The sequence below is a fragment of the Medicago sativa genome, chromosome 6 (assembly GCF_051527215.1).
Source record: "Medicago sativa cultivar Bolivia chromosome 6, Bolivia_mono, whole genome shotgun sequence".
NCBI classification, from domain to species: domain Eukaryota; kingdom Viridiplantae; phylum Streptophyta; class Magnoliopsida; order Fabales; family Fabaceae; genus Medicago; species Medicago sativa.
This window is the reverse complement of record NC_140754.1, coordinates 13,499,874-13,523,266: the sequence shown is the minus strand read 5'-3', so window position 1 is coordinate 13,523,266 and position 23,393 is coordinate 13,499,874. Positions and strand designations below refer to the sequence as shown.

The following is a 23,393-nucleotide window of genomic DNA, read 5'->3' as shown; positions in this document are numbered from 1 at the left end:
TTTTTTTTGTCAACAATATAAGTCAAAGATCTATAAATTTTGACAAAAATAAATTAACTTTTGAGTTATGTGATTTGAACAAACGAACTGAACCTATCGAGCCGAACCGAACTGTTCGTGAACTTTAAACGAGCCGAACTCAAGCTGGAAAAAAAAGTTCGTGTCGAACTCGAGCCGAGTTTCGAGCTGAACCAATTCTTATCGAGTCGAGCCGAGCTCAGACGAGTTCGACTCGACTCGGCTCATTTCCAGCCCTACTTACTATATGAAAAATTCCATTTGAACGGTATTTGAATTTGTAAAATTATTACCGTTGTTGGAAGCACTTTATTGAGCTGTTTAATGTTCTATAAATTAATATTGTTGCAAGTCTTGTAGGCATTGTGCATACAACAATGGCAGTTCCAAGTTCAAATACCTTAAAATTTTCAATACTCGTAATCACACTACTTGCATTTGAGGCTAGTTATACTATAGCTATTGGTCCTATGGTGATAGTTACTATTGTCAATAAGGTCCAAGCTCCAACACCAACAAATATAACTGTTGATTGCAAATCCGATAATGTTGATCATGGATCTCGCACAATTGGTTATGGAGATATTTACCTGATTACATTCCAACCAGAATTTTCTCCGAATGAAATACCTACGTTATTCTCCTGCAGTTTTACATGGCCTCAAAACCCCCATCTTCATTATCTTGACATTTACGACCAAAACAGTCACAATTGCAATGATTGCACATGGGGAATAAACGTAAATGGAGGCTGTTTGAACGATCAAAAGTGTGTTCCTTGGAAAAGTATCCAATTAATGGATGCGTACAACACTTCAAATTAGCCGGAAAGGAAGAAGGGGTTGAATGAATTGAGACATGCCCGCCCTCCAACTTTTTAAATTATTTTTTTTAATATATATTGGTTGTACGAGTTTAACCTTGTAAATTCAAGGAACTCCTTCAAATCTCAGCGGGTTGTGTAACGGCCGGTAATTGCAATTAATTAATAAAACTTTTACCTTAAATTTTTTACTATTTTTGTCAACTATACTTCGTCTTTCTACCTTTGTTTTAAGTGATAAATTTCTCCTCCTACGGCATAATTTGTTCCAAAATGCACTTCCAATGACAGAGAATTTTTATTTTTTTATTTAAAATTTGTAAAATGGTTATCAGAGAAAATTATCAAAGGTGTCATTTATTAAGTTTAACACCGTGATGTCAATTATAAAAGTTAGGAACTCTTAGAGTGTGTTTGGATGGAGGAATGTTTTGAGGGAATGTAATGTTACGAGGGAATTCAATTACTTTGGTGAATTCCATTGTTTGGATGGGGAAATGTAATGTAATGTTGAGGAAATGTAATGTTATGAGGGAATTCAAATACTTTGAGGTAAATTGCCTAGAATTTTAAATTCTTTAAATTTCCAAATTACCTCATCCAAACACACTCTTAAGTAATTTAGGGTCCCTAAGTATATGAGGTTCCTTACTGAAAAATTAGGACCATCCCTAAGTATAATCACCAACTGTTCTCCATGGTTAACTTGACTTTATTTTACTTTTCATGTTTGTTAGCATCTTTTTTGTTGCCGATTTTCGAAGCGAAGGAGCTAGGTATTTTAAATGCAATTTGTTTGGTTCAATTTTTTACGATGGCCACCAACAAAGAACTATAAAAACCCTAGTCAGAACTATAACGGTGTTATTTTGTCATTCTTTCTTGTGAAACCACCAAACTTGATATGCCAAAACCAATTTCAGATAGGTTATTTATGTCCAATAACGAAGGTGCAAGTAAGTGTGGTCGGACGAAAGAGCTTCCGCATGAGGGGTGAGCATCACAAATTGATGGACTCACACTAGAGGGAGAGATTGTTCTATAGCAAGTATGAGGTTGAAGTCTCACATCAGATAGAAAAATGGAAGTTGAACACATAATAAGTGAGAGTACCCATAAACCATTGCCTTAAGGTTTTGGATAAAAGTATGGTGTCTCTCTCACATGTGTTGTTCCTCTTGCCTAATGTGGGTGGTGCCCCAGACTCCTCTCGTGATCCAACATAATGGGTTATGTGCGGTTTTCATTTTTTTTTAGATCGGTATATAGTTTTATTTTAAATTGTCTTGAATCTAAACACTCTTAAACTATATATATATATATATATATATATATATATATATATATATATATATATATATATACACACAAAATTTATGTGTATTTTCTTATGTGCTTTAGATCGGTATATAGTTTTATTTCGCATGGCTCTTAGCTACACTAATTTTGATTTCCTCAAATCAATAATCTACTCAAAGAATCTTATACAAAATAAAAGTAATTTTAGTAAAAAGCCATAAGAAATGTACTTAAGAAAATGCATCTAAATTTTATCATATATATATATATATATATATATATATATATATGTATGTATGTATATAAAACTAATATTACAAAATAAAAGTTATGGAATTTGATTGAACATATGAAGTAGTGGAATATATTTTGAATTAAACTAATAATATTTCTTCAAAAAATAGATGAATGCTTTGTATTATACTAACAAAAAAATAAGTATTAAAATTTATTGTTGCTAAGGACGACGTTGAGTGGTTTGTTGTTCAATAATAAGAATGTTAATTTGTGTGTTTGTGGAGACTTCAATACCATTTAGTATCCAGAAGAAAGATGTAGTAGAACGATCGGTAACAGGCAAGATGATTTTACTCCTTTTAATCAGTTCATTAATCACAATATTCTTTTTGATCCCCCTCTATGCGACCGTAATTTCACTTGGTACCTTGACGTTCTTGGATGGATCTTCGCAGAAGTGAGCCCGCTCGAAATTGCCATCGCTGATGGGACTTAAGATTTTTGGGTCGAGAAGATCCTTTTTCGTCTATTCTTTCATCTCTATCTTGTTGAACCTTGAGTCGAGCTGATCAACATGATTAGCCTCAGTTTTGCTCACAACAGTCTTGTTATCTTTGCTAATATAAGGTGTTTTTGGAACAGAGACCGAGCTTTGATTTATGTTTACAGTGAGAAAACATCTTCGAGCAACTTTGATGTCTTCATCCAGAATTGTGACCATATTTTTCATGGCATGATACTTCATTTTAAAATAGACAGTTGAAGAAACTGCAACCAATTATGTTATTGTATGTCTTCTTACTTTTCCTTCACCAATTGTGTCTAGGAGTTTGGCATAACCCCATGGTTTTGTACCGGAACCATTAAATCCATAGAGCAAGGAACCAACGTAGGGAATAAGATTTTTCTCCTGCAGCTAGAGAGTTTCGCACATGTTGGCATACATGATGTCTACTCAAGGCGCGTGCGGTCCGAGGCACAAAAAAATAAAAAATCTTTTGCTATTTTTCCATGCGGGTTTGAGGAAAAAACCCAGTTTTTCAATCCAAACCTAGCTGAAAACTTGCCTATAAATACAATAGCTTTCATTCAGAAATATTCACTGAAATTTGGCGGATCAAGAGGAAGGTAAGGGTTGTGAGCATCAATGCAGTAACTAAACACCTATTGATTTGGGTTCTAAGATAAACCTCCATTAGTTTGTTTGATTTAACTAATTCATGTCTTTTATTAAGTTATGTTTTAAGGTTTATTTAATTTATGTATTCATCAAGCTTAATGCTTTCACAAATTCTAAGGAGTGTGATTTACTTAGTAATTGTGATTAAACATAGTAATAGGTTGCAGAAGTTATTCTGGTCATATTAACTTTATTCTTTTCCCATAGTAAGATATGGTTAGGCCTATCCATTTAATCTAATAGGGCAGGTAAGGGTATGTGGTCAAATGCTATGATTCATAGCTAAAGGTGGTTCCTTTAGATGAAAATTTAGGAATTTCTACTATGCTTATGTTTCAATTACCTATGAGAGAGTAGTTACTGCCTTAATAACTATACGACCGTGTACGAAATACTATAGGAATGACAATATTGTATCGGTTTAGGGTGATTGAGGAGCAACTTGACATTCCGACTGAAACTATATCCCACTGAACTAGCCACTTAAATTGAACACTTATTCCATAATTGATAATTGTTTGTATTAATCCAACAATGAAATTAAGAGGATTTGAAGAATCCTAATCGCCTCAAAAATATGCAATAAAAACCCTTCAATTTTCAGCAATCAATTTAATTGTTTTGCACAATCAAATCAAACTCACAAACTCTCCCCATTTTAGTTACTTTTATCTAATTTTTAGTTAGTTTAGGTAATTTCCTAGTTGAATCGGCACTCCATGTGGAGATGATTTTACTTACCATTTTATAACTTGAAAATGGTTTGCGGCACTTGCCAAAACCATTAATGGGTTACCTCAATGTGTTCAGGAAAATGGAGAAAGTCTTCGAAATGATCAACTACCATGGCCACCTTAAGGACTATTTGTTGTCGCCCCGTTCGACGAATACTTCATTTGTCTTCTTTTCAGGTGAGGCGATCTTTATGAATGACCTTAGCTTTATAGGTTATATGAGGATTTCGATTTCATCCTTGAGATGGATACAATCATTTATTGTATGACTATGTCATTTATGAAAATGACAATACTTGATTTTATCTGTAGTTGCCATCGAGGTTGTTACCTTTGGGTACTTGATTCCAGGCTCTTTGAAATCCGTAGAGGCAATCTTGAAGAGGATCTCGTCCCAAGACACCGTGAGGTGAGTGTATTCAGCAAACTGACATATTGGTCCCTTGACTTCGCGGAGAGGTTTTCCTTCCTTTCACTTTTCTAAAAGTGATTTTCTGGAGTATTCAACTACATGATCCTCCTCCTTCTTTTTTTTTTTTTTTTTTTGAAGAAACTAAGCGAAATATATTAAATAAACAATCAGTCCCTCATGCACAAGGTGAGCCGAAGGGAGCTGAAAAGTGTTAATTACAACACAAAAAGGCTAAAAGCAGCCAAAAAGCAAAAAACAGACATTACATGATAGTCTGTAAACAACAAAAAGGATTTTGTCTCCAAAAGGGATAGTCAAAAACGAACGTGATGAAGTTTGCTTTCAACCACCAATACGTTTGAAGTTTAACCCTTTCCATAAGAGCTACAAGATGATTAAAGTGATTTTAGAAAATTCTCCTGTTGCGATCTTTCCATATAACATATAAGACTGCAATGCAAATAATAATAAACGCTAGCGTAGACCTCCTTGAGAAGCCACCGAGAGCACAAAACTGATTAGCATGAGTATGTAAATTACCATGTAAAACCGTAACAATACCAAGCCACTGCGATACCAAGAGCCATAACCGGCCATAATGGTCACATTGAAAAAATAAATAGTCTCTTTCCTCCTCCTTACCACACAAGGCCGCACATGATCCTCCTTCTTCATTTTATTGAGGCTATAAGTATACAACTTATCTTCATAATTGTTGTAGGTATTTTCTACTCTCATGATTTCGTTTAGAGAATGAGATTCATCCACCCCTACATCCTTCTTTAAATCGGTTCCGGAATGAAGAACTTTCTCTATCAACAATTTTTTTCATCATTTCGTCCACTCCTTGGACCTACACAACTACTTTGTTGAATCTCTCATGTAAAGTTATTGAGATTCATTTTTTCCATGCATAATAGCTTTGAGGGGGCGACCGTTTCATCTTTTATATTCATTTTTTTTCCTTCTACCACATCATTGTTTTTGTAATGTTTGATTAACAGAAGGATTAAATTGAAAATGTTTACAAACTTAAAGGACTTATGTGAGTAAAATAACTTAAAGGACGAATTTGTAACAAACCTCAAACTTAAAGGACTTATGTATGACCAAAATAACTTAAATTAAACGACCAATTTGTTACAAACCTCCAACTTAAAGGACCATGGTGTAATTTATCCTTCAATTTTAAATGGAGTGACTATTATTTTATAATTTTTCAATTATTTAATTTATCTTTCAATTATGTACTATACATGAAGGATGATGTTACATCCCAGACTGCTTTTAGGATTGCCGACTAACCCCACAAACCAACACGAGTCTTTTCAGCGTGTTTTGTCCTCACTCGCACGCTTACCGGGAAACTTCCCGGTAGGTCACCCATCCCAAAATTGCTCCAAGTCAAGCACGCTTAACTGTGGAGTTCTTATGGATTGAGCTACCGAAAAGAAGATGCATCTTGTTGATATGGGTAGTACCTAACAATTCTTATAAGCCTTCCTTCCACCATGTAGTCCCATACCTACACGGCCTCCGGATCCCTCTCATTCCGATGTGATTCGGTTCCTCTTATTAACGTGGGGTCATCCTTACGGATAGTGCCCGTTCCAACTGGCGGGAACCTTTCGTATCCAACTGGCGGGATATCGAAAGCCACGTCGTGGGTGTTACATGCCCACCAGCTTCCGCCTGGTTCGTCCCCGAACCACACCGTACTGGGAGAGGTCTGCTCTGATACCATTTGTAACATCCCAGACTGCTTTTTGGATTGCCGACTAACCCCACAAACCAACACGAGTCTTTTCAGCGTGTTTTGTCCTCACTCGCACGCTTACCGGGAAACTTCCCGGTAGGTCACCCATCCCAAAATTGCTCCAAGTCAAGCACGCTTAACTGTGGAGTTCTTATGGAATGAGCTACCGAAAAGAAGATGCATCTTGTTGATATGGGTAGTACCTAACAATTCTTATAAGCCTTCCTTCCACCATGTAGTCCCATACCTACACGGCCTCCGGATCCCTCTCATTCCGATGTGATTCGGTTCCTCTTATTAACGTGGGGTCATCCTTACGGATAGTGTAACACCCATACCAGACGTATCTAGAAAGTCTGGCACGTGCGTTAAATTGATACTGGATACATTAAAAAAAAATTACAACATAAAAATCTTTACGAATGAATAATATTTACATCAAGTCACGTTCGTATAAATCATAATACAATACAACTCATCCATACATAAAAATACATCCTTGATGTACATATCGTCCTGCAGCTTTACGAACGAACCCTTGAAGTAATATCCATCCGACTTCGAACATGCATAAACATCCTTCTTATCTGAAACAAATAAGGATTGGGATGAGACATAATGTCTCAGTGAGTTCCCCTAAATCCTAAGCTATAGGCAACCTCAAGGGGAAACCTACGGTCACCACGTGTCTACATTACAACCTGACGGTTGATTATACGTGTGTGGGGACTTGCATACTTAGACGGTAGTGCATACTAGTGCCGTTATAGTCATATCTCACTTGTTATAGGCTTCTCAGCTATACATGTCATGGCGGTTGAGGGAACCTAAACCGCATTACCAAGTGTACGCTTTACGTCACAAGGCCTAAACATAAATAACATAGCATATTCATGACATGATTCTAATCCGGACGATTAGGGAAACCTAAGGTCGTCACGGTCATAGCTTTCTTTACTTGTCATATACATATCTTGCTCTCGTCTAATAGCATTTCATGCTCTTATTCTTGTTCTTAAACATATCATACACGGGCTCGATCATGAGCATAAACATAACATAATCATAGTCGTCATAAACATAATCGTGTCTAAGTTCATTCATGGGTTAGCGTTGAACAAACAGTTATTATCTTGATTCATTTTACGGATAGTCCCGGGTGGAGTAACCCCGAAATCAATCCCATACATGACCGATGTACGTACATCGGACTCCCTCGGTGTCGTGCGGGTCCCTTGCGGCTTAAACCGTTCCCCTTAGGTCGAGAACCTCCCGTATCCCCCTGGCGTGGATAACAAGAGACACGAGCACCTACTTCTTGTTACTCAGTGACATGCGGGTCCCTTACGGCTTAAATCGTTCTCATAATGAGAACCCCTTGTATCCCCCTGATGTGGATATCAAGAGACATGTCACCTACACTTATTAGTCATAGTCTTGTCGTGCATAAGTTAAACATATACATACTTGATTGTTTACCTCGGAACCTTAATCGAACCGATTAGTGGTAAACTCTTACTTGTTCATATTCATACCTAAACATGGTGGAGAGACTAACTAGTCAAACCACGGCTTACGTACTTGCTAAATCATACTAGCTCTTGTGCGAAGAGATTACACTTCGCGTCTTATCATTCTAGGGATTCTTGCTATATTCTAGTTCTCGACTAGCTAAGCTGAGCCTCTACATACATTCCCTTTCTTAGTTCATTGCTACCCCATCATGCTTAAACTCTCTTAAGCCATCCTTGTGATACATGCTAAGATTGCCACGATTAATGATGCAAGGATCGATTGATGATGTGTGCAAATTTCCAATAATTCCTAAAGACCGAAAATGCCAAAACCCAAGACTTAAGCCGTTTAGAAAATTCTATGATTTCATAAAGCCAAGTTTATTACAGTTGAAAAATAAGTGAAAACAGTCAAAGAATACTTCGAAACGATCGCCACGGACCCCCACGCGACTGCCCCCAAGCACCCGAGCGCAGAACAACGCGAACGTTGTCCTGTCTGGGGCGCCTGGCGCCAGAGGGAGGGCGCCTAGCACTGGGCTCTCTGACTTTGGGCGCCTAGCGCCCTTGTTCAGGCGCAGCGCTGCGAAGTCTGCGTTTTCGGTGATTTCGGCTGCGGGTTTTCGCCATTTTCGACCCAAAACTCGTCCAATTTGACCCTGTAATGCACCAAACACATCCAGCAACTTGTATAGATTTAATTAAACATATATCATGGCAAATTTAACATATAATCAACTAGGATTGGCTTAGGGCACTAAAGTTTCATAAAAACTTAAACTAACATAAATCATGATTTTCTACAAGATTAATCAACCCCAAAGGTGGGTAATCTATCTATGGAACTCACTTAATCATGTTTGCTTGCTTTCCTTCAACACCTAGCTTCAAACCCTAGCTTTGCTTCATTCCTTGATTTCTTGTTCTTTCCCACCAAACCATGCTTTGATCCTTTCCTTTGCTTGTTTCTTACTTGCTAAGCCATGCTTAATCATGCTTGATCATGATTTGGAAGAAGTTTGGTTGATTAGAGAAGAGAGGGAGGGCGCATGGTAGAGAGAAGGAGGAGAGAACTCTTTCTCTCAAAACCTAGAGAGAGAAAGAGGAAGAAATTATGAGGTTTTCCACCCTCAAATCACTTATATACTCCCTTGTGTGAGATTACTTAAATGCCCTTCGTCTCAGTCGTGTTTACCTGACCCTGACACATAACTCATGCTTAACTGATATTACTTATAAATATCTTCCGTCGTACTTAACTTTCTTCATCATAATCACTTTCCATGAATCTTAGTCCTCTGATACATTTAACAGATGAATTTTTCCATTAGCTGACGAGCGGGATGTTACACTCTACCCCCCTTAAAAAAAATTTCGTCCTCGAAATTTAGAGGTCAACTACCAATCATCATGACCAAAACTTACCATATATGGTCTGAGTCCAGCATTTTTTTCCATTCCTACATATCCGAAAGGTTTATCGCTTCATGTACTTATCTCGTTCCTTAATCCACATACAACTGAACATAACCTTCTTGATCTTAATTTCACTCACTTAGAGTTTTCTTAGTATATTATGATTCCGAACTTACTTCGCTACACATAACTTATTGACTTAGACTCGGATTTAATCCGCTTAATATAAACCATTCATAAAAGTATCTTATCATAGACATGAACACTCAGGGTTTGCCTTTTAACTGGAATCCTATCGGATACCAGGTTTGCCCTGCAGTGCTTACTTGCAACATAAAACATTTTTCATACACATACATAGTTAAAACATGACTTTCCTTATTGTACCTTTAGAGATGTGCCTCTTTCTTACATTACTTATCTTGATGATTCTACGAATCCTTTGTCTCTCTTCAGAGTCTTAAAAAAATTTTTGATCTCATTATCATTCTTATTGCACCCAAATTCACGGATGACTCATATAACTTGTCGTAGAGAGATGAAATTAATTACGCTTTTACATTTAACATTCATCAACCCATCTTGTAACTTACACGCTCTGAAAACTTCCGACTTAAACCTCTTGCGTTTGGTGTACTCTTAACATATACTTGTGCATCTAATAAGACTTCTCGAACAAATTTGTGGACTACATCAACACATCTTAATCTCCATAACAATCGCATACTTTCAAATGTCGCTTCTTGTTAATTAATAACGATACTCGTTCTAACATATCACTTTAAAAAGTTTTCTAAACATGAGTAGTTGGAACCTTGGGACGAATAGAGACATAATCTTTTAAAAGAATTTTGTGAAAAAAAAATAAAAATTGTCATGTTTAAATAATTTCGTTTCCAAGTCCCTCAATACCCATTTTAAATTTAAGAGTTTTTAAATCATAGTTCGAAATCTTCATAGCAAGTATCGTGATCATTTAACAAGTCTGACATAAGAGAGTATGCACTTAATCGTGCATAACTCATGATTTATATCTTCATCCAGAATGAAATTCTTGAACTTTAAAGTAACTTCTTTCTTGACTTACATGCATACCTTGGAGACTCGCCTAATTGCATAACATAATTCATATAGGATCCTTGACCCTCGTAACATTATCCCATTTCCTCGTTCTAAGAAATTAAACTTGAATCTTCAAAACATCATAACCGGTTCCACACTTACTAATTCAATCATTACTCCGAGTTACAAAAGGAACCTTTCAACTCTTACATATATCTTCCTTATCATAGTACATATTCTTCATATGTTGCGTCTCTAGCCTTTTCTATCTTACTTAGATGGAGACATATCCACATACCTTTACCCTTTTCATGACTGATTATATAAGTCTCCTTTCTACTTACATTTCGAGAACTTCTCACTTGTCCCATAATGCTTCTAACGAAGACTCTTACTATCTCATTCCATGTTCCATGATTACTGTTAACAACTAAACCAATTAACTTTCGTTGCGCCACTCTGATTCCCACCAGTTGGCCTTAACCAATACTATAATCCATTAAGATGACTGAAACTTCACATTCTTTTTCCCATATGAGCATCATCTTCTTGAACTCTTGTCAAGACCTATCATGTGGCATCCAATGCCAAAATCTTACACCTTTCACTACCTTGTAAGGTTGAATCTCACGGTAGACTTGTCACATTACCATAATACTTTACTTGAGGATAGACCTTACTTTCTCACTAGTTGAGTTTACCTTATGACATATACTTATCGTACTTTAAACTTGTCTCCGAGCAATCTCGAATTTCCCATAGAAGACTCATCATAAATTCATACATACTTTTCTTGATCATACTTCATTGCATCCTTGTATTCTCGCATACTATGTTTTGCGTAATCAACTGATGCATGCTCGTTAATTTCTTTCTTTAAGGAAACATTATAATACAACACACGGGTCATTGGCGTTGACTATTTATCTTTGTATAAAAACGTAATAATTTTGGCCCCAGTCGTTGCATCTAAAATCACGGAATAAGTTGACAGCACAATTGTGTCATCCAACTTTAGTCCCAGTGAGTTTAGCCCACTCTACGTGAGGCGTAACAACCGGTACCTACAAAATTCTCTTTTAAAATCTATAAACATCAACTCTAATCACCCATATGTGTCTACCTTTCTAAAATCTTGTAAACTTTTTGAATTCAACATTTAACGGGCTTTAGCAATTCAATTAAGCAAAACATAGATCCGGGGGTACTCATGACTTCATAAAACCCGAAAATCTTGTGACATCGCACAATTCTCTACCACTTTACTTTCCATCTCATGCCTTTGTATCCACTTAATCCGTAAAACTATTGACCCAAGCCCTTGCCACGTTAACTTTCAATGTTACCTTGAACTGAATTGATCCCGTTAATAGTTGTCCATGCATTTTCTTCCTTAGAAATCATAGGGTGTGATTTGCATTCGATACTTGTTGTTATAGAGAGTGTTGGTTACCTAAAAGATTGTAAAAACAACCCCCAATAGCTATTAAGGCGCTAGAGACGAAATGACAGTTTTTGGAAAACTAAAAATTTTCGCCCCAGTTTCGCTATTGGCGTATTTTCAAAAAAAAAAAAAAATTAGTTTTCAAGAAAACATACTTTACATAAAAATCTCATTTTCTCAAGTAATCTAGTACACATCATTCATTCTGGTCATCATAAAAAAATAATTTCATAACTGTTGCATGGCAAGCATTAACACCAATCAATTCAATTCACGGCACATTAAAACTAATGTCTTGTTCATCATCTCACTTAACATAAAACTTCCACATAATACTTCAACTTCATCCCCTATGAACAACTTAACTTATTTCTCTGCTAATTCATTCACTGCTTAGAACCTTATTCTTACTGAACATATAAATCTTCTGTTCTCGTATCTCAATCCCTGAGAGCTTACTAATTCCATCAACATGTGTCGATTTCTCCTTAACTTTTAATTTTATACTTACATTCCAGAATATATTTCCTTTGCATGCAATAATTCCGTTCCAACAACAACTCTTACCGCATCTTCATACCATACTTATATATTCCAAATTCTTCACTTATGGGTAAACGAATTATCATTAACATCTTACCCAACGCTGTTGGAACATTCCTTCTTAACATACCTTACATTCCTGGAGGATTCACACTTCTACTTAATTAGTTCACCGGCTACCTTTTGGCACGATCAAACTACTTCATCACATACTTCGTTCCTCCTGGGTCCTATTCAGCTCTCAGGCATCCATTCTAATCGTTAAATGCTAAATTGAGTTCATCAGGCTCAACCAACATCAACAAATAGAACATTTACCCGGAACCCAATGGTCCCACTACCTTAGTTGTAATTTAACGACCCAAGGCACGGTCTGAATCGACCTGCTCTGATACCAATTGTAACACCCATACCAGACGTATCTAGAAAAAATTACAACATAAAAATCTTTACGAATGAATAATATTTACATCAAGTCACGTTCGTATAAATCATAATACAATACAACTCATCCATACATAAAAATACATCCTTGATGTCCATATCGTCCTGCAGCTTTACGAACGAACCCTTGAAGTAATATCCATCCGACTTCGAACATGCATAAACATCCTGCTTATCTGAAACAAATAAGGATTGGGATGAGACATAATGTCTCAGTGAGTTCCCCTAAATCCTAAGCTATAGGCAACCTCAAGGGGAAACCTACGGTCACCACGTGTCTACATTACAACCTGACGGTTGATTATACGTGTGTGGGGACTTGCATACTTAGACGGTAGTGCATACTAGTGCCGTCATAGTCATATCTCACTTGTTATAGGCTTCTCACCTATACATGTCATGGCGGTTGAGGGAACCTAAACCGCACTACCAAGTGTACGCTTTATGTCACAAGGCCTAAACATAAATAACATAGCATATTCATGACATGATTCTAATCCGGACGATTAGGGAAACCTAGGGTCGTCACGGTCATAGCTTTCTTTACTTGTCCTATACATATCTTGCTCTCGTCTAATAGCATTTCATGCTCTTATTCTTGTTCTTAAACATATCATACACGGGCTCGATCATGAGCATAAACATAACATAATCATAATCGTCATAAACATAATCGTGTCTAAGTTCATTCATGGGTTAGCGTTGAACAAACAGTTATTATCTTGATTCATTTTACGGATAGTCCCGGGTGGAGTAACCCCGAAATCAATCCCATACATGACCGATGTAGGTACATCGGACTCCCTCGGTGTCGTGCGGGTCCCTTGCGGCTTAAACCGTTCCCCTTAGGTCGAGAACCTCCCGTATCCCCCTGGCGTGGATAACAAGAGACACGAGCACCTACTTCTTGTTACTCAGTGACATGCGGGTCCCTTACGGCTTAAATCGTTCTCATAATGAGAACCCCTTGTATCCCCCTGATGTGGATATCAAGAGACATGTCACCTACACTTATTAGTCATAGTCTTGTCGTGCATAAGTTAAACATATACATACTTGATTGTTTACCTCGGAACCTTAATCGAACCGATTAGTGGTAAACTCTTACTTGTTCATATTCATACCTAAACATGGTGGAGAGACTAACTAGTCAAACCACGGCTTACGTACTTGCTAAATCATACTAGCTCTTGTGCGAAGAGATTACACTTCGCGTCTTATCATTCTAGGGATTCTTGCTATATTCTAGTTCTCGACTAGCTAAGCCGAGGCTCTACATACATTCCCTTTCTTAAGAGGAAGAAATTATGAGGTTTCCACCCTCAAATCACTTATATACTCCCTTGTGCGAGATTACTTAAATGCCCTTCGTCTCAGTCGTGTTTACCTGACCCTGACACATAACTCATGCTTAACTGATATTACTTATAAATATCTTCCGTCGTACTTAACTTTCTTCATCATAATCACTTTCCATGAATCTTAGTCCTCTGATACATTTAACAGATGAATTTTTCCATTAGCTGACGAGCGGGATGTTACAGATAGTGCCCGTTCCAACTGGCGGGAACCTTTCGTATCCAACTGGCGGGATATCGAAAGCCACGTCGTGGGTGTTACAGATGATTTTGTAAAATAACATATAATTTCTCTTTGCCATACAAAATTAATTACATGTTTTATTTTCTGAAAACTAGGGGTCGAATTGAACAAAAAAAAAATTATAACTTTTTTATTTTAATTTTTTTAGTTATTAATACAATATTCTTTTTCTTTTCAGATTTACCTTCCAATTGATAATATATACAGTAATCTCAAAGTATTACTTTTACTGAAATTCATAACAAATCAATAGTTAATAAGAAAAAATCCACTTGGGTTGGCCTGGTCGTATTGAGTGATGGAAGTGTGCTCCTCCTCAAGGACTCAGGTTCTATTAGCTCAAGTGGGCTAATTTAGTTTTAAAAAAATATTTATAAGGACCATTTTGTAAAATAACAATTCTCTTTCTTTTGGTAGAAAACATATCAATAGTTGTACTAAAAAAAACAAATCAATAGATAATAAGGATAATTTGGTAAAATAACAATTCTCTTTCTTTTTCATTAAATCATTGCATTTCTTAACTTGTGATTTAAAACCTTAAACATCATTCATTTTGAAATGAATAGACTATTATTTTATATTCTTGCAATTATTTAATTTATCTTTCAATTATATATCATACATGAAGGATGATTTTGTAAAATAACTCATAATTTCTCTTTGCCATTAGGGTTTGTATTGTACAATTTTTTTTGTACGTCTTTGATTTTGAAATTGATCATGGGACTCGACAAAACATATAGTAACGAATTGGAGAAAATCAAAATTTGGTGTACCTTACTAAACCATGAGACAAAATTTTGACCAAAGTACATATTATAAGGAATACAAAAATACTTTTTTATTTTATTTTCTAACATAAAAAATAGGTTTAATTGTGTAATATCCCGCCTGTCTGTATCGGTATATTACCCGTTGATCGTGCCAGAGGAATTAAATTCATGGAAATTAAGTTAATGGAAATATTTTATGAGATGTCAGCTTAATACGGATAAGGTATCAGCGTTGTATTAAATACGCTTAAGGCAAGGGCGAAAAGGTAATTTCATGTGGAAAGGATATTTATTTGATTTTGGGGCAAAATATCTCATTATCTTCTTATCTTTCTCTCTCTATGTTGGAATTGCTCTCCCTTCTCTCTTCTCCTTCACGCCCCTTTCTCTCTTTCTTTCTCCAATCTTTCTCAAGTTTCTTTCCACCAAAGAATCATGTTATTTGAGGTTCTTTCAAGATCTTTGTCACTATGAGCTTGGGATTTTTTGGTTGTCTCTAATCTCTACTCTTCTCCTCTTTAGAAGTTATTCAAAAACTTAGGGTTTGGTTTAATCAAGAAGCTAAGGCTTTTGTTTGTTGATTTAGAGCTTATGTTGATCCTATTTCATGGAGTTGGAGAGTGAAGCATGAAAACAACCTTGAAGTTGATTTTGTCTTGAAGTCAAGAGTTGTGGTTTGGCTCATGGTATGATGGAAGAGGTTTCAAGTTAGGTTTTCTTCAAGATCAAGAATCATGGTGCTAGGACTGCAAGAAAGAGCAATATGATGGATTGGACTAAGTCAAGGAAGCATGTGTTCAAGCTAGGGTTTTGGCTTGTTTGGGCTAGGAACTTTGTGATGCTTCAAGAACTTGTTCTAGGTGAGTTCCATAGATAGCATACCCACCCATGGGATCATGTGATTATCTTGTAATGTAAGAATGAATATTAGGTTTTTATCTAGTGTTATGTTACCCCTTTTGCCATTGTTATCTATACTTGTATTTGCTTGCTTAAGGATTGTTTTCAGGTTCCCTATGAGTACTAGAGATGCCATATGCCTTGGACACCTTGTAATGAGGATTTTTGGGCTTAAAAACAATGTTTATGCAGGTGCTGTCTGCACCAACTCGCCACTGCGAGTATGAACTCGCCACTGCGAGTAAGAAAGGCAGGGAAGGGTGTTCACTCGCCCCCTAGCTCGCCACTGCGAGTGCAAGGCGAGTGAATGTGGGCTGCTGCCCTGTTCGCTCGTCTCGATTCTTCCGTCGTGGTCGGTTCGGTTTTCGCTTTGGCAACTTTATTTAAATGTAAAACCTTCATGACTAGTTCCCAAGGCATAAGTTTTTAACATAATCTCTAGTATGGTGAAGCAAGTAATTATTTGTATGGTAAAGCATGGCTTGAGAAAAAAAATTTATGAATCGGGGTAACAAGATATACATTAAGCAAGGGAAAGCTAGAGCCTCAACATAGTTGTCGAGAACTAGATAGTTAGCAAGAATCCCTAGATGATACGACGCGAAGCATGTTATCTTCGCACATGATTAAGTATAAGATTGCAAGCATGTTAAGTCGTGGTTTGATTAGTTAATCACTCCACCATGATTAGAAATGTACAAGCATGATCAAGTATGTATTTACCGCTAATCGGATCGATCAAGGTTCCGACGTAAACATGTATGCATGAATAGGTTTAACCTAAGTTAACGACAAGACCATGACAGATATAAGTAGGTGGCATGTCTCTTGCTATCCACATCAGGGGGATACAAGGGGTTCTCATTATGAGAACGATTCAAGCCGCAAGGGACCCGCATGTCACCGAAAATGCAAGACTAAGATTATAACCGCATGTCGGTGCTCGTGTCTCTTGTTATCCACATCAGGGGGATACGGGAGGTTCTCGACTCAAGGGGAACAGTTCAAGCCGCAAGGGACCCGCACGACACCGAGGGAGTCCGATGTACGTACATCGGTCATGATGGGATTGTTCTCGGGGTTACTTCACCCGTGGCTCTCCGTAAAATGAACCAAGATAATGATTGTGTTCAACGCTAACATAATAATGAATGAACTTACGTACAAACATGTAGCTTATGTTTATGTTATTGCAAGAATGATTTCAAGCATGCCTAAGTTAAGAACAAGAGCATGAGATGCTCTAAGAAATTACAAGTCATGTATAGAGCAAGTAAAAGAACATGATACCGTTGACGATCTTAGGTTTCCCCTAATCGTCCGGCTTAGTATCGTGCCATGATCATGATATGCTTAGGCCTTGATACGTAGATTGTATACTTGGCAGTGCGGTTTTAGTTTTCCCCTCGACCGCCATGACACGTATAGGAAGAGAAGCCTATAACAAGTAAGATGAACATATGACGGGTTTAGCATGCACTACCGTCTAGGAAAGCATGACCACACACGTATAATCAACCGTCAGGTTGTATTGTAGACACGTGGTGACCGTAGGTTTCCCCTGAGGTTCCCTATAGCCTAGGATTTAGGGGAACTCACTGAGACATTATGTCTCATCCCAATCCTTATTTGTTTCAGATATCAGGTGGGACGTCAAGGTGGTAGCCGGATGGATTGATCAACAAGAGCTCGTCCGTACCCGAAGCATGAAGAATATGGATTCCAAGGATATATTTATCTTAACTTAGATAAGATATGATGTATTGTAATGTACGAACGCGTTTGTTGTATTTAAATTCATTCGGACTTTTTATATTTTGTATATTTTAATGTATCCAGTACTAAATTCAACGCCCGTGCTAGACTTTCTAGATACGTCTGGTATGGGTGTTACAAATTGTATGTTTAGTCCCCTATATTTATTTTAGGTTTTAGGTTGGTCTCTTATGTTATAAAAGTTTCATGTTGGTCCCTCATGTTTTAAAAGTTTCAAGTTTCAGAACATTATTCTCATTTGAATAAGTTAGTCCCTTCCGTTACTTAACAATTTAAAGATTCAGTTGGAAATATGGGTTATGGAATTTAACTTATTTAGAAAATCAGTTTTAAAACATTTTTATAATTTTTTTTTTGTTTTATTTAACTCAATATCATGACGCGGAAAGGACTAACTTATTTCAACGTGAGTAACATTTTGAGCTAACTTGAAACCTTTAAATCGTAAAGGACCAACTTGAAACTTTTAAAACATAAGAGACCAACTTAAAACCTAAAATAAATATAAGGGATCAAAGATGCAATTAAGCCTAAAAAAAATACTATCCTTCTATCTCTCTTAAGTATATCCTTGTCTTGTCTTGTACTATTCTATACTATCTTTTCCTTCTTGTTTTATGAATCAAACCCAAATAATTTCGGACAACTCACTCTTCCATCCTCGGTCACACACTCCTACGATCTCACAAAATGAGAAATAATTCAAATTTTTTTATACCAATTTATTCTTGCTGACCAAAATAAGAAAAAGTCAATATTCCCACCGTCCAATATTAGAAGACATATTTGATACAATATTGACTTAACATACTTTGACCATATTTTTTTTTTTACATGTATAGAATGATAAATAATACTACCTCCGTTCCTTTTTAATTGTCACTTTTCGACATTTTACACAAGCCAAGACAGTCAATAAATGTCATTACATTTAATTCAATAATTTATTATTTTCCAATATTAGCCTTATTCGTTTAATATAGTTTTCATATATTTCTTTCTTTGTAATAAATAACCAAGGGTAATATTTATAAAACAACGTCTAATATTGCATTGAACTTTGAAAGTGGCAGTTAAATAAAAATAAAACATTTTTACAAAAGAAACACTTAAAAAGGAACCAAATGAGTGTCATATATAAATTATTATTGAATTCGTCTCGATGAGTATTTTTAAAATATTAAATTTTCATTTTTTTCTTCTTCTAATAGAACATAAAAGATATTAACAATACTCCCTCCGTTTCAAAATACATGTTCAAGTCATCTACTTCACATCTGTCACTGCACAATTTTGACCGTTAATATATTTAATTGTCTAAAGTAAAAAATTATAAAAATTTAATATTTTGAAAATATTTGTCGAGACAAATCAAACAACATCTTATATGCTAATATTTGTATTTATACATTAGTTAAAACATATGGTCAAAGTAAGTCAAGTGAATAATACACATTGCAAAAATTGGACATGTATTTTAAAACGGATGGAGTAAAACATATCATTGTATATGTGACAGAGTCAATTGTGTCACCTAATATGAGACGGAGGGAGTACAAATTCTCTTTTTCATGTCAGACGTGTATTACCCTTAATGAGGTCAATATGGTTTAAATTAATTGCCATTTAATTTCATTAAAGGTTAATTGACTGGCCAACCAGTCTAGTTCATACGGTTTTATTATGGTGTCTTTTTTGGGATAATTTTAAAAAGGTCTTTGAGTTTGCATGATATGGTATTATCTTTTTATAGTTAATTGACTGGTCAACCAGTCTAGTTCATACGGTTTTTTTATTAAATGTTTTTTTTTTTTCGAGTTGTCTAATATTCTATAAATTAATATTGATGTAAGTCTTGTAGGCATTAAACATACAACAATGACAACTCCAAATACAATTATCTTAAAATGCTCAATACTCCTAACTATACTACTAGCATTTGAGGCCAAAGAGACTATAGCTTTCAATTTTGCTTATAACGTAACAATTATTATTTACAATAAGGTATTGGCTCCAACTCCCACAGACATCACTGTTCATTGCAAATCTAAAGATGACGATCTTGGAGATCACACAGTCATGCCTGGAGAAAGCTATGTGTTTTCATTCAAACCAACACATCTTCCATTTAAAAATACGTTATTCTTCTGCAGTTTTACATGGCTTGGAAACCCGCATCGACATTATCTTGACATTTATGACGAAGCCCGTGACGAATGCAAACATTGCTCATGGGATATAAACGTAAATGGAGGCTGTTTGAACGATGGTAAGTGCGTACCTTGGAAAAGTATCGAGTTCATGGAAGCATACAACACTTCAAAGTGGCCACGGAAGAAGGGATTGCATGAATTGGCTCATGGCCACCCTCTAAACTCATAAATTATTTATTTTCATATGGAGCTTTAGCCTTGTACTTTCAAGGTATTCATTCAAATCTTAGCATTTGACGGTTGTAAAATGGCTATGTAATGCCAATTTAATTAATAAAAATATACCTCTAAAAAATTATATTTTAGTCAACTAAATTTATAGTCTTTAAATATTTTGTTGAAACCTACTACTTATTGCGCAAATTAAAAGTATTAAACATTTGAAAATCACATTTGGGACCCAACGTGAAAAGTCGATTTCCACCGATGTGAAATGTCATTTCTGTAGTAGTGATAAGGTTTAATTTTTTTTTTTTGAAGGAAGGTTTAATTATTTTATGAACACTTGACTTTTCATTCAACTATATATATATATATATATATATATATATATATATATATATATATATATAATGTATATATTTGATGGAATATATATAGAGTTAGGATCCGTTGACACTAGGTGTCAACGGATTAGTTGACACCAAATCTCATCATTTAATTTAGAGACATATAGTTGAAAAAAGATGAATATTTTATTAAAAGAGAATAGATAAAAATTTGGGGTTCTAAACTCATTTGATAGAAAATTTGGATCTTAGTCTGATTGGCAGTTAGGGATCTTAATCTGATTTCTTCAACCAATGTATTTTTCCATGAGCATCATTTGGATAATACACCAAATAATGATTGAAGATCAGGCCTAGCAGGTTGAGTTTTTCAATTATTAAAAATGATAATGTTATTGTAAAAAAAAAAACAATAATGGTATATGGCGAGAGAAAGGATGAGAAAATAAATCAAGTGGAAATAAAGGTGTGTAAAATAAATTTGATGTGTCCGGTGAGCATAACTCAGTTGACAGGGACATGCATTATTATATGCAGGGGCCGGGTTTTAACGCCGGACACCCCACTTATTCACCTTGAAACCACTTATTCACCTTGAAAAAGGTGAATTCTAGCCACTAGGCCACTTGACCAAAATAAATAAATTTGATGTAGTCGTACACTTTTAAGTGAATAATTAATAGTCTCTAGATTAAACCATTTTAATGGATGAGATTTGGTGTCAATGGATATGTTGGTATCATATTTATATATATAAAACTGTAAATTTACACACACCTTCAAACACTAAATAGTAAAATAACAAGTTACACCCACTTTCTTTGTCAAAAAAAAGTTACACCCACTTGCTTTTTACTAAGATGTCTAACTCTTTCTTTCACAAAATCATTTATTATTTTCTTTAACAACAAAGGCCATGTTTGTTTCAGATTTTTATGAAAAAAAATCTATTTTTTAAAAAAAAAAAAATCACTTTTTTCATTTTTGTTGTGTTTGTTTAAGTTTTTTAAAAAATCCATTTTGTTAAAAAAATCATTTTTAGCCTCAAAATGAAAAGCTATTTCAAGTAGCTTTTCCAAAATCTATTTTTTTATAAACACAAGGAATTCAAGTGTAAGAGTGTCAAATCTTAAAAAATGATTTTTATGTTAGTAAACAAACGAAATAGCTTTAGATTTTTTTAGAAAAATCTCTAAAAAAAAATCTCTAGATTCTTTGAACCCAAAATCTATTTTTTTTAAAGCTGAAACAAACGCACCCAAAATTTATTAATAACACAATCCCTGCTCAAAACGGACAGTGACTGACAGACTGGAACTACAAAGTAAATGCACCATATATAGGAGGATACCCAAAAGAAACTCATAAAAACACCAATATAAACACCACCTAATCGAAGCCTAGCACTAACACCAATAAGAAAATTAACCACCAACGACAAACCTCCATACATCGTCGTGAATGACCACAAAAACAAATTTCAAGTACCTATCAACCGCTACTCACAAAAATCCATCCACAAAACATTCCAACCGGTCAAAACCCCATGTAAACACAACATCATCTTATCATCATCACAATTGAGCCCAACAAAACACCAAAAAATGATTTATTCCAACAATCATTCAACCCAAAACAAGCACCCCCTTCTTCGATTTGTTGAAGAAGACACCAAAACAAGCCTTAAAACTTGTGTCAAGAAACTGACTCTCGATCTCGAGTCGAAAGCTATCAGTCCACCACACTCCAAAAACTAAACACCAAGCACCCCCTTAACTCTCGGTTCACTTGAGGAGACACCATATCCATCCCAAAAAAACTTGAAAATAGACACTAACTCCCGATCTTGCAATAAAAGCGACCTGCTCACCATTAGGATTTATTTGGATCAGTTTGGATTTGAACACACATTTATTATATGTTTACATATGTCTCTTTATTTAAATATCATAAAAAAAATAAGTTTTTGGTCCCTATAAAATTTTCAAATTTCGATTTTAGTCCCTCAAAAAATTTCTTTAAATTCTCTTTGTGAATTTTCCAATGTTGGTACCATCTAAATGTTAGTACCATCTTCACTTGCCTCTTCAAATAATATTAGATCCAAGCGAAGAGGTCCCTATAATGTTAGATTATGTGAAGAGGTTGTATGATCTAAACATTTATGCAACCTTGAGCTTACAGCGCAATTTGGTTAAGCAATTTAGATATTTGAGACCTGATTTGGAGAAGTCACGGCGCAATTTGGTTCAGCAATTTAGATATTTTGGTTTGCAAAAAATTGTGGCGCAATTGGCATAGAGGTGGTGTGATTTTGTATCAAGTTCAGTATTGTATTGTATACGAGCTCCAAATAATGGTACAACCTAGGAAATTGCGGTGCAATTTGCCATGGTTTGAACACTATATAATGCGTTATTCTTCAATTTTTAAAAATGGTCTCTTTGGCCCAGACCATGCACCTGGCTGCCACAAAGGTCCTAAACTCAAGATTAAAAACAAAGTAGTACCTAGATATGCACTTCCGGTTTTAGTTTAGTCCTAGCGTTAAAAACTTATGTTAACTGATGAGGTGGAAAATATTTTTTTGCTGACTAGTCAGGACTCAGGACTAAAGTGAAAGAAACTGAACCGAATTGAAAGGCAGAGTAAAGTGAAAAATGGAGTTAGAAATCCCTAAATCTCCGCATCTCAAATCCCTAATTCTCTCCTTTGTTTAAATATATGTTCTGGAA

General features: G+C 35.6%; 2 protein-coding genes and 1 long non-coding RNA gene across 3 annotated transcripts; 2 read left to right on the top strand and 1 right to left on the bottom strand.

The window, feature by feature from the left end:
• Positions 1-395: 395 nt before the first annotated feature.
• On the top strand, positions 396-842 carry LOC146913006 (S-protein homolog 29-like). Its single transcript, XM_085720843.1, has one exon. It carries the CDS (start codon positions 396-398, stop codon positions 840-842), a length of 447 nt encoding a protein of 148 aa, XP_085576969.1.
• Positions 843-6,778: 5,936 nt separating this feature from the next.
• LOC146913005 (uncharacterized) lies at positions 6,779-9,083 on the bottom strand. The gene is made up of 2 exons (XR_015015680.1): positions 8,824-9,083; positions 6,779-7,046 (listed from the first exon to the last, which is right to left on the bottom strand). It is a non-coding gene; the product is annotated as an uncharacterized LOC146913005 (long non-coding RNA).
• Positions 9,084-19,814: 10,731 nt separating this feature from the next.
• On the top strand, positions 19,815-20,414 carry LOC146913004 (S-protein homolog 5-like). The gene has a single exon (XM_085720562.1). The coding sequence runs from the start codon at positions 19,815-19,817 to the stop codon at positions 20,316-20,318; it is 504 nt and encodes a 167-aa protein (XP_085576688.1). The 3' UTR covers positions 20,319-20,414.
• Positions 20,415-23,393: the final 2,979 nt, after the last annotated feature.

Excerpts from the sequence above, each read along its gene's own strand:
- LOC146913006 (XM_085720843.1), top strand. The coding sequence starts at position 396 with ATGGCAGTTCCAAGTTCAAATACCTTAAAATTTTCAATACTCGTAATC.
- LOC146913004 (XM_085720562.1), top strand. The coding sequence starts at position 19,815 with ATGACAACTCCAAATACAATTATCTTAAAATGCTCAATACTCCTAACT.